Below are 12,065 nucleotides of genomic sequence, written 5' to 3' on the forward strand. Positions count from 1 at the left end.
AAATAATCTGTTCTCTACACAAAGGAATAGATAAAAGATGAGAGAATGCAACTTCTGGAAAAAGAATTGGATACTAGACCGAACACTGGGAAAAGACTGCTAAGGATCGGGCTTCTAAGGCCCAAAAATGTATTTGCTGAAGTTTTTAAGAGAAGATTGGACAAACATCAGTGGAGATTGGTTTTGGCAAAGTTAAGCCCTCATTGGGAAAAGAGAATAGGTCAGGTGATCAAAGCTCCTGACCACCCTATTTCCTATGGTTCTGTGATTACAAAGGAAAATTTGATCCCCCAACCTAGGAAATGTCCAAAGGCCAGGAGTTGCCACTTGAGCTTCAAAGCGAAAGTGGGATCAGAAAGTGATGCTCACTATTTGTATGCAAATGAATTCTCTCATCTCTTTTCTCCAGACATCACACAATCCCTCCTTCCAACCCCCACTTCTCACCTCCCCTCCACCTCCATCTCCTTAAGCCGGGCAAGGACAAAACACAGCATATTTCCATAGCCCTCTCCCAGGAATCCCCACATTCTATCACACAAGTCCTGGTGCATAATGTCACATCCCCAAGTGGTGCCTTGGAGCCTCTAAATATGCAGAAGCCAACTTTGTGTGCCACAGATCACACATGGGCTCCAAGGAGTACCAAGGGGAGGGCCACATCCTCTCCCTCCCACCTCCCCCAAGCCAGCCACATGCCAAGGAGAGAAAAGGAAAAGCCCCTTGCACTATGCAAAGTGACTTTACATCTCCACAGTAAATTATGCTAATTAATGTGAAAGCAAAACGGCTCAAGGCTATTCCAAAGGATACAACTACTTCAGATCCTTAGCTCTGTTCTAAATTATTCCAAGGCTTGGTCAGAAATTGTCCCCAGAAACATTTTTGTATCAAAAAGGGCCTGTGCTCCAAAGAGAAGTAGTGCCATGCTTTTACATTTTCAAAACCAATTCATTTAGAAAGAGAAAAACTACATTTGATGAAAGAGCATAATGAAATATTTTTTTTACATTTCAGGTTCTAATATGAGAAGGAAAAAATTATTTCATCTAAATGTGATCAAGCTGTTTTGTGAAGAACAAAATAGTTTCCAGCAGATGTGTCCCATGTAGAAATTTTATATCTCTGAGACCTCAATTTGTCTGATTTGGTTTACAGTGATCAATACATTTGAGAGGTATTGGGGAGAAACTAAATAAGATAGTGAGACTCCATAGCTGTAATTTCTTTAAAAAGTCAGACTCACAGTTAAAAGCTAAATTATGTAAATAATAAGTATTTCAGTGACATTTTTCTTCTGTTAAATCAAAACAAGAGAATTTTTCAATACAGTCAAGTTAGCCATAAAATTGTCCTTGATAAAGAATACAAAGCCACTTATTTATCATGTGTGCCACAGCCCACCTGGCTTTTCAGCTTAAGTATCATTCTAAAAACATGAATATACAGAGCCAGAAATCCAGAGCTCAGTTCTCTGAAAGTAAAGAAATCAGACAAGTAAACGTCAATAAAATATAACTGGTGGAATAATGGGTGCCTAATGCGATATTATTTAGAGTAGATGGATCATACCAGCCTGCCAGCTGATGTACAACTGAGGCAACAGGTACTGTGAAAGGAAGAAATAAACACTCCCTGGTTTAAATCACTTTTTCTTGAAACTACTCTGGCACCATGATTTGGCAAAATATCATTAGATGCACACTGCTGTGAAGTCAACTTAAGATGGACATTAGAGATAATTGAACAGAGAAAAAATAGAAAAGAAATATCAACTTTGAGAGTACCTAAAATTCCAGTGAATAGTGCTCATTGAAAGCATGAATAAACTGTATTTTGAGGTAAAAGAATCATGAATTTCAAACACAGAAAGACATTAGACCAGTTAAATACCAACATGCTGCAAATGGATGGAAGTTACAGCTGTAGTAACAGGGCTCAGAACCCAACAAGTCTGCTGGTGCTTTCCATTTCTGACAAAATCAGAACTAAGCAGAAACAGCTCTTTTCATTTGTCTTTTCAAAAAAAGTTTTGACTGAACAGAGAAGCCTACAGACAGCTATTTCTGGGAAAAATTAAACACCCCAGATTACCATCTCTTTGAAGCAGGAACTGTCTATACCCATGTCTAGGAATACGTATAGTGTCATGAGATTCCAATTGATAACAGAGGTTTCCAGGCATGCTGTATCACAAAAAAGCCTTACATAAAGGCAGTTGGTAAACACAGGAGCCACTGCAAGTCCCTAGAAGTCCAAGTCTAAAAGAACTACAAGCACAGAGATTTACCAGGTAGCTAGTGTGATTTTAAAGACCATCTAGAATTGCCTGGTGCTACCTCTGAAAACTGCAAAATACTAATATGTTAGAAATCTGCTTTAGAGAAGAGTGTCAATAGATTGTAACAAAATCTACATATTTGGCTCAAATAGTAGGTATGGAACCTCAGCAAATGATCTGTTAGGGTGATCAAGGAGCCTATAGCCTCAAAGTCTCATTCACACAGCAGCAAAGCCTGGCAAGTGTGGGACAAGTACAACTTCTCAAGGCATGCTTAAGAATCTGCAAACTCTTTGGAGTTTCCAAGTTTACAAAGTCTGAAAAAATAACAGAGTTTGTGTTCTCTTTAAATTGATAGACTGCAAAATATGTATGAAGTATTCACAGAGATTTTTTTTCCTCAAGCAAAGCCATATTTATTTAAAGATGCTCATAAAACACTGCTAGCCACTTCCCAGAAAAACCACCATCACTTGAACAGGGCTGCTTGGAACGATAATTGGGATAGTTTTCACACATCCTCTGCCTTAAGATTCTGCAACTGTATGAACTGAGCTGCATCTTGTTCAACTTTTGAATAGCTTTCACAGTCAACATCAAACAATTTGCAAGTTAAATTCAGATATTCATTCTGATATTAATTAGTTGTGCTTCTTCAAAGTTGCTCAAAGGATGCAATTTAAGTCAAGCCACCTCTGTGTTTCAAATTCAAATAACTCCAGATGTAAGAGATTGAATATGGAACAAACAACTTTACCAAATTGATTAATTTGGAAGATGTCAGGTATTGTTTCAATTATGTAAAATTGTGTGCCAGCTATAACTGCAATATATGACAGCTCTAATACCAATTCTTGGTTTCCAGATGTCCATTTTGCCCTCTGCAGAGCAGTTTTTACTACTATTTAAACAGGGTCAGAGAAGACCTTAAATGAATGGAAGAAAACCTAAGAAATACTCTTCATAGGATACAATATCCTCTTCTTATCCTTTCCCTTCAAGGCATTTTATTTTTTGCTGAACAGGACCTCTGCTTGGATATGATGTGCCCCTAAATTTATGTATATAAGCTCTCAGAAGTTGTCTTGAAAGGCCCTCATTCCCGTAAAATGGCTTCCTCTAGGCTTTTTCTCAACTGCCTTTTTCTTTGCTTTGGGGATCAGAAATTAATTTTTTTTGTGTGGAGTCAAACTGGCATAAACCAAGATAATTTTCTGCCTTTCCTCTTACATAATACAGGGTTGTACAGTCGTAGCAGTTCACTATTTTTTATAGAGATAAAAGGGAGAATCTTCATGAATATAAGACAGGATTCAGGAATTCCTGGGAAATGCTGCAAGATGGAATAGAATAAACACTTTGGCAAGTGCAAGGTAAGTTTGGGTGGGAGGGGTTAAAACTGAGTGAGGCTGGAACAGGGTTACTCTGCCTTACTCATTTGGTTATATGATGTGAGCCCTGTTGCTTTCACTGGAACCAATCAGAATACCTCATACATGACTCTGAGAATTGGGCATGTAGCACCCTATCTAAAATTCTATCTTATGAAGTGTTTGCTCAAGGCATTTTGAGACAAGCTCCTTATAAAGCAGGTTTTTTTGGTTTTTTCTTACCTCTTGGGTTATCACCGATGATGTTGGTTTTGCCATTCCAGTACCAGAGCAGCAAGGTTGCATCCCGAGATCCTGAGAGGATGTAACAATTCCCCCCGATGTAGGACTCAGAACGAGCCAGACAGGTCACAACATCCCAGTGGCCAAACACTACTTGCATCAGTTTACCTGGAACACAGAAAATTGATTCTTTTAAAACTACTCTCTTATTCTAAGACAAATTAAAAATATTATGAAGTATCTTAAAAATATTTTCTTTATCCAAAAAAATTTAAACAAAAGTTCAAAATAGAACTATAGTGGGGAGTAATATTTTTTCTTTATTTATTTGGTGTAAACTTATTTAAAAGTGGTTGTAGTCCATACAACCTGTACAAAAAAATACTTGCAGTCTCTTAATATTATTCTTTATTCAAAAGTCTAACTGGATTTGCTGAAGCCCAGCAATTGCAGATCTTGAAAAAGCAGGATAAAGAAAACACACTTTTCTCATGCACCCACTCAGGTAGCAGGGGCCAGGACAAATCCTGCACTCAATGACACAAGGAAGTGTGATGTGTGATGCCTCCAACATATGACCCTGGCTTTCTCAGCCCAAATGACTAAGCATCCATTTGTGCTTTGGGCTGAATAAAGAATGAGGAGAAACAGAAGGGAAAAAGAGTGATGGCTTTGGAAGGCTTGACAAGACAAGCCAAAAAGAGAAAAAGGAAATAAGACTACTGTGTTTCTGAAAATAAATAAATAAAAATAAAATTAAATAAAATGTTCAGAAAAGCATTTAAAAAATTAAAAATAACACAGATTAGTGTTGGGATTCAAGCACATTTTAATAAAATATTTTGGTGCATTAATTAAAAACTATTGGTTCCTTAATATGCATAATAGGGAATATTGCCAGCCTCTTTTTAAATGTTACAAAAGCACTGTATTTGTATCCAGCCACTAAATAACAATTAATGGGAATGAAAGACTTAAGGAAGTGGTTCTGAGGAAAGAACAAAAGTAATATTAACAGCCAGATTTATAACAAGATCAAAAAGGTAATTACATTAAAGTGAAGAAAAACAGAAATAAAACAAGAGATATGTATGAATATCTACAAGAAAAAGAGGGGAAACTACTTTTGTATGTGAAGAAAAAATAAAATAACCAGATGCAATTTAAAGATTCAAAATCAAACACTGGCAAAACTTATTAGGCCTGCTCTAACCTTCCAATGAAAATTGAGAGATGAATGCTACCACATGAGCCATTTCTAAGTGGACAGGGCAAACTCCTGGCTGCACTCTTACTGTGCATACTCACCTTGTAGCACAAGGGTGAGTAACTCAGGGATCAAATAATTATGTAATATATTTTTCAGCTGTATGAAAAACCATTTACCTAAGGTAATTTATACTTTTAGAATGCAAGTTTATGCTATAAACATCATTGAGTTATAGAGATCTCTTTCTCAATTATTTCTTATTTTATAGGTTCTGTTCTGGAAAACAAGCATTTTACAAGGTTATTTCTGCCTGGTTAGTTTTATTTTGTTACTGTGCAGCCTAAAATTCAATGAGTTTCATCAAAATAAGAAATTAGATTTTGCTACTTTATATTGCTTAAAAAAAAAAATAAATAAACTAATTTCATAAGAGTTCCACAAACTTTCCTATTTCATTTAACATGAGTTGTCCTCTCTATACAATACTACCAAATTTTTCCATTTGCACTCAGATATCCCTTTTTGACAGAACAAATTTTCTAGTTAATGCTTTATTTGACAGCTGTGCTACAAATAATTAAAAGAAAAGTAAGACTCAGGTCTCCAGCACTGAAGCTAAAACACTCTCTCGAAGTCATTCCCACTGCTGGAGGAAGGTTTTATTGTTATTCTGCTAGATTGGCTGTGCTGAGAACCCATAATTTAAGTTGAAAGTATTTCCTATTATAAACAAACAAACACACCCAAGATCTCATAGGAAAATGGTTCTTTTTTTTTGTGCAAGTCCTAAAATGTAATTGAATTCAGCACTTGTGTTCACTTGTCTTTATGCCTTACTGATCACATCATCTATTCCCCATGATGTTCTGCTGATTTCAAAAAATTTCCCTACTATATTCTCATTTCAATGTGGAGTAAAGTAAACTACATCTGAATTCACTTCATTTAAGCTAGAGTTGTTATACTGACAAATAGAAGAGACAAATCTGAAACTTTTCTGTCAATGGTATTTTGGTTTATACCCTTACTGGCTATGGTAGTAACAAGGTGCCTGATAAATCTGCCTTACACAGAGGAAATTACTTAAAGAGATATTTATAGTTCAGATTGATACAGGGCAAGGCTACCAGAACCATACAAGCTCCTTCCATAGGTGTGAAATAAAATACATATTTTGATATAATAGAATTATTTCTCTATTCATATAAATCAAGAATATATACTGAATATTTATTACTGCTAGCTATCCTTTTTGATGATCCACTTTAAATTCACAGTTTTATGTAAATTAATTTTCATCAATGAGAAAATTAACCTAAGAAGGGTCTAACAAGATGTCTGTATAATGAATTGTGGGCAGTCAATATTACATAAATGGAACTTCTCCTTCATAGTTAAGGCTTTAAAATTGTAAAAATGACAGAAATACCGAAGTACGCCATGAGATCTAAAGTCTTAACAGATTTTCATTAAAGACCATTCTGTTTTGTCAGACATTTTGGTTTGCCAAGTGTGAAAAACACTGCTACCTAATATATTTAAGAAACTATGACAAACATGTAGGATATTCCCTAGGGATTAATAACCTACTGGAAAGCTTGATGGCACACACACATTAACCACACTGGGTCATTAATCCCAAAGAAGTACCTTGCAGTGAGGTCGTTATTTCCATTAAAAGATAATGAAAGGGAAAAAGAATCATACCTAGTTTTTCCTGGGGTTCCATGGCTTTTAAATTCCTGTAGCTGCTACACTGAAAGATTCTTTTCTATTTAGCATCACACATGCATGACTTCAATGGTTTGGACACACTCCAGCTGACAGACTAATTTAACTGCTGCCCATTATATCGATCAGTTTATGTTATATAAAAGAATTCAGTCGCTCCAAATCAATTCTTCTAGTATGGCATAGTTTTCAAAGGCTTTTCATAAATATTCCTTCACCAGATTTCAAGACTTCTATTCTATGGTACTTGCCTGTGTTTCTTGAAAAATACCCAGTTCTCTGATGCTGAAAGACCAAGGTTAAATTCAAGCAAATACTTTAAGAATAATTAACTCTCTTGGTATACCAAGCTTTACACAAACTCTCACCTGTGGAAACTACAGTGCAAGAGGAGGCATCCCTCTCTTATAAGCTTGAAGTGTGAAGCTCAGTCTAAACCAGAGCTCTTTCTCTCACATTTGCCATCATACCACAAAAAATGACAACACACAATACATGGCAGCAATAGGCAAGGAAAGATTTGACAAATATTATTAATAGGGGAATAAATACACACTCCACCCCTCATCCTTTATTTGAAAAAGTAGGCTGATTATGAACAGAAAAAAAAAATCTTTTAGGCTGTTCCCGTATTTTAAAAATACATTACCTGAGTCAGTAGAGTAAACGCGGAAACTCTTGTCCCAGAAGCCACAGACCAAGATGTAACGATTGTCAGAGGTGATGACAAAACACTGGGAATGTACCTGAATGCTTTGGTCTAAAAGGTCAGTGATTTGCCTCCTGTGCATACCTGTATTGCTGGCTGAACAGAAAAACATACAGATCAAGACATTTTAGCATCCACATTCACAGAACAAAAGCACAATTAAGAAACTTACATTCACACTAAATACATTCCTCACTTCTGCTATTTATTTTTTTTACAGCAGGGACACTTTCTTTCTAATTCTACTATAACATACTCATTACATTTCTGGGAACAATGCTAATTCCTTGTAATGTATATTCTAAAACAGAATAAATTCCCTTTTTAAGTGACATGCAGCTGAGAAATAAATGAAAGATTGCACATAGGCAACAGTACACAGAAATGTAATAAGATTCCTTCCCTCCTTGATCTAGTATAAGAAATTTAAAATTACAAACAAAACAAAGGAATGTAATAGTATGATAATACATAGACCATGGAGTGGTTCAAATGCAGCAACCAAAGGATCATGATTTTAAATTGTCCATCAGTTGCATTTCATTGCAAGCACTGTCATTTAAAAAAGGAAAAACCTCAGTAAGCATCACTACAGTTTACATTTTTTTAAACACGGCACAAAAATTAACTAGCTTATCTCCCCAATTAATTTTAGGGCTGGGAGAAATAATTTGCCCTATTTTGATCACTTCATGTTTCATTTCCTGAGATATTCTTTCATTGGGAACCCACGGAATAGGCAGGAATCGATTAGTGAACACATTTCTCATATCTTATCCTTAGATTAATAAGGTGTGTATATATATATATATATATATATATATATATATATACACACATATATAGCTCCCATACATAGATATGAAAATCCTACACTGTAGGAAGACTTTCAGTATGCTTTGCTCCTGAGGGAATCTGATTTCTATCCCAGGCAAGTAATTTCTCTTGGGTGCGTCTGTCAAGTGCTCGGAGCACCATTACTTCCATCGAGGCAGTATTCCAGACCTACCTCTGTCCTGGTCCTGTGCTCTTCTTTACTCTTTGTTTTTTGACTCCTTTCCATTCTCACAGGCCAGCTATCTCCCAAGCCTTGGGTTTGTTCCATTTACTCTGTATCAAATCCTTCATTTATTTATGCTTTTGCTTTATTTAAAATGTTGATACTGTTTTGTCCATATGGATAGCAAATAATTTAGCAAGGTGTTGCCACTTGCTCTCTGCAGGCAGTACAAATGTGGCCTTTACTGGTCTTGGGGAGACTTAAAGAGTAACAACACCACAATATAAATGCACAGTGAACTGCTCTGTTTGACAAAATAGCAGCAAAGGAACCTCAAAAAACATGCAGATCAACTAATTCAGAGAGGATAAGCCCTTCAAAAATCTTCACCTCAAAAAGAGGTCTAGGATCTGTGTCATATCAGACATTGCTGCTTTATGTCTTCCTGTGCACCAGGTAAATGAGGAGGGCAGGAATCTCTCCTTATGACTAAGACAGCAACAAGATTCCTGCTATAACCATAAAAGTGTAATTTTGTGGTCCTCTTAGGTACCATTTCTAGGTAAATGTGTCTAGCCACAATTAAAATCCTCTAATATTACCTACATAATTACTTGCTTGCACCCAATGATGCTACTTAGCAATGACAAAGAAAGCCTTAAACCTTTTAAACTATGTCCAGTGTAATTACAAGGCTGATTTGAGATCTATTGTAGGAAGAGAATATTAAACCATTTTTCAGAATGTGAACACTAACTTTAAAGGTCTTTGTACCAATGTAATCTGGGATTTTTTGCTGTAATATTTATTTACACTTCTAAGATCTACTTGATAGCAGGTTTTAAAGCAGAACACAGATTTCCTGCTCCCAACATTTATTGGATAAAATCTGTTTCAGGAAGGAGAGTTACAGCATGTGTCTGACTCATAATAATTATTGCATTATTCATATGAGGATTGATTTCAGAAACTTTGGAAAAACACTATACTTTTATCAGCTCTATAAAATGGTTTCATATGCCCCTACTATTCCTGGTTTAATTATCCTAAAGCTTATCCAGCAAAATGGCTAGAGAGGAAGGGTCTATATCTGCAGACAAAAATATTGCACTTCCTACTGGGATGTGCACATTAGTCTTGAAATTAATTCTCACTGCCATTCTAACCTATCCAGGCAAGTTCATCTTTGCTCTGAGTTTTCCATGTTCCTGTAACTGGCCACACCATGTCTTTTCCAGTTAAACTACCTTGAAACAGCTGGTTTTTAAACTAAGCTCAAAGCCTAAAAAAATTCAGGTGGGACAGAATGCTTTCTTCTTTGCTCCCGTCCTACAGCTAGTTTGTGTTTTGGTGTTAGGTACTTGAGTTTTTCTTTTCTCATCCTGTTTAAAGTTCCATTTGCCATGGTACAGACTCCAGCTATGCACTCCCTAAAGTTGGGCCTATAATGAAAGAACTGACCAAACTCTAAACCTGCTAATTGAAAAATCAGCTCTATATAAACCGATAAACCTCTATAATAAAAAATCATTAATTGCATCTATTACACTGAGTCATTAAATAAAGGAGAGACATTCATCCACCCCTTTTTAATAAAAGAAAAAAACACACAAATTTAACTGGTGAAGCTGATCAAAAGATGCAATGCACTTGAAAAATGAATACTAATATCTCAGCACTAAACCAGAGTGGGCAATATATTTCAACTTCGAAACTGCTTTGCAATTACACATTAATCCCCTCAGCCTGAACAGCAGGTCTATGAAGAAAGGATTGATCTCCTTTAATGATGAAACCCTGGCACCATGGTTTTATTTTTCACAACACGGTGCAGTTAAGAACCCCACTGTTATTATGAAAATTTCCTCAGCAAAGGAGCTCCATCACATTACCAGTGCACCGATTCATCATAACGTGCCTCGCTCCTGCTCATCAACAAGTCTGAGTGATGAAAAGATCCAATATTATCCTGACAGTACTTCATGCACATTCTCAATCACACATTATTACAGCATCCATATTAATTTTCACTGACACGCGTCCTAGGCCTGTTCAAATTAGGCAAACCAACGAGGGGGAGTTGATGAAATACCAGCATAGCCACAGCTCATTGCATTCCAATTTGCATGCAAATGGTTTATCAGGAAAATTCCATTCCCAGCAACCAGCAAGTGAAAAACAACCGTAATCTACACTTCAGGGCCACCATACAGAGCTTAATGAATCGCAAAGAGAGAAGGAAGTGACAGACCTATGAGAGGATCGATTTCCACTGGCAGCTGGTAAGGCTGGTCTTGTACAGCACCTTGATGAGCTGGAATTCAGGAAAGAAAATTTTAAAACTTTGTATTTTTTTTTTAATATATGACACCATATATATTTTATAAATCAAAGCTACACCCTTTTTTTTTAACTATTCAAGATTCTTCTGCATCAACTGAATGAAAAACAAACAAAAAAATCCAGGTGCTTTTGCAGGCTGCTTATTAAACATTTATTTTAGATTAGGGCTATTCTGAATGTATGCCATCAGCAGCAGCTCTGGTCCTGAGCCATAAGCTCTAGCAGATGCTTTACTGGCAACCTCTCCTGTCGCAACAAAGCAAAATTAAGTGGTAAAGAGGACTGAAAACAAAATGTGACAACCATCTGCTGACTGTAGCAAATACTATTTTCCTCTTTACTTTTTAAAGCACTGCTTTGAACAACTGAAGCACAAAGGACATTTTTTTTAAAAGTCGGTTTATGATGCAGAGAGGGAAATCTCGTAGTCATCTCATAGTCAGCCTGTATTTAAGGACTCATCCATCACCAAAACCCATTTATTTGCAAGTTTGCATAGAAGTTAATATATTTATTCTGCCAACCCATATTTCATATGGGCACCAGGCATACCAGTAAAATGTTTATGTACTGAATTGTCCTGAAGGGATAAAAAGAAAACCTTTTTTTTTTCCACAGCTTCACTACAAAGAAACAAACAAACTGTTCCCCCCACCCCACCCAATACCTTCTTGGAAGACAAACAAGAAATAATGGCTAAATACTTACACATATGATTTTTCTATCTACCATCCACAGCTTAATATAAAAATTAGAGTTGATACAATGTTTTCTTAAATAGCTGATTCATAAGTAAATTCAAAGTTCTACTGCAATGAAACACTATCATAGAATAAAACATCAAACCTAGGTGATGAAAAAGAGCATCCTGCTGGCTACCAGTGCCATTAGATGTCAGCAAAGCCACCAAATTCATATTCAAAGGCAGGAATGGGCTTTTTAGTTACACATTAGTGACAACTGGTCACTTGGCAACTTAACTTTTTTATCATGATGCCTCATTAACAAAGACAATGCTAAGCCCACAGCAGGGGATATGGAGCAGTAATGATATCTGCCCTCTCATCCTAGGAGATCCCCTTTTGGTATAAAATCAGAAGTCAACAATAGCAAAGGCTCAGGAGTCCTTCCAAGGTATCTTAAGCACAGTACTCTATTAATAGACTGAAACTGATGGG

The 12,065-nt window shown here is 36.3% G+C and overlaps 1 protein-coding gene across 5 annotated transcripts in view; it reads right to left on the minus strand.

Moving 5' to 3' along the window:
* Positions 1-12,065, minus strand: part of LRBA (LPS responsive beige-like anchor protein) — a 367,479-nt gene that overhangs the window by 23,582 nt on the left and 331,832 nt on the right. For all 5 annotated transcript variants that reach the window (XM_086889595.1, XM_086889593.1, XM_086889594.1 and 2 more), the window contains 3 exons: positions 10,796-10,858; positions 7,485-7,640; positions 3,895-4,062 (listed from right to left, as the gene is read on the minus strand). In XM_086889595.1, the coding sequence (XP_086745721.1) occupies positions 3,895-4,062; positions 7,485-7,640; positions 10,796-10,858 (387 nt within the window). The remainder of the gene's footprint in view (positions 1-3,894; positions 4,063-7,484; positions 7,641-10,795; positions 10,859-12,065) is intronic.

The sequence above is a fragment of the Cyanistes caeruleus genome, chromosome 5 (genome assembly GCF_971803275.1).
Source record: "Cyanistes caeruleus chromosome 5, bCyaCae1.hap1.1, whole genome shotgun sequence".
In the NCBI taxonomy this organism is placed as follows: domain Eukaryota; kingdom Metazoa; phylum Chordata; class Aves; order Passeriformes; family Paridae; genus Cyanistes; species Cyanistes caeruleus.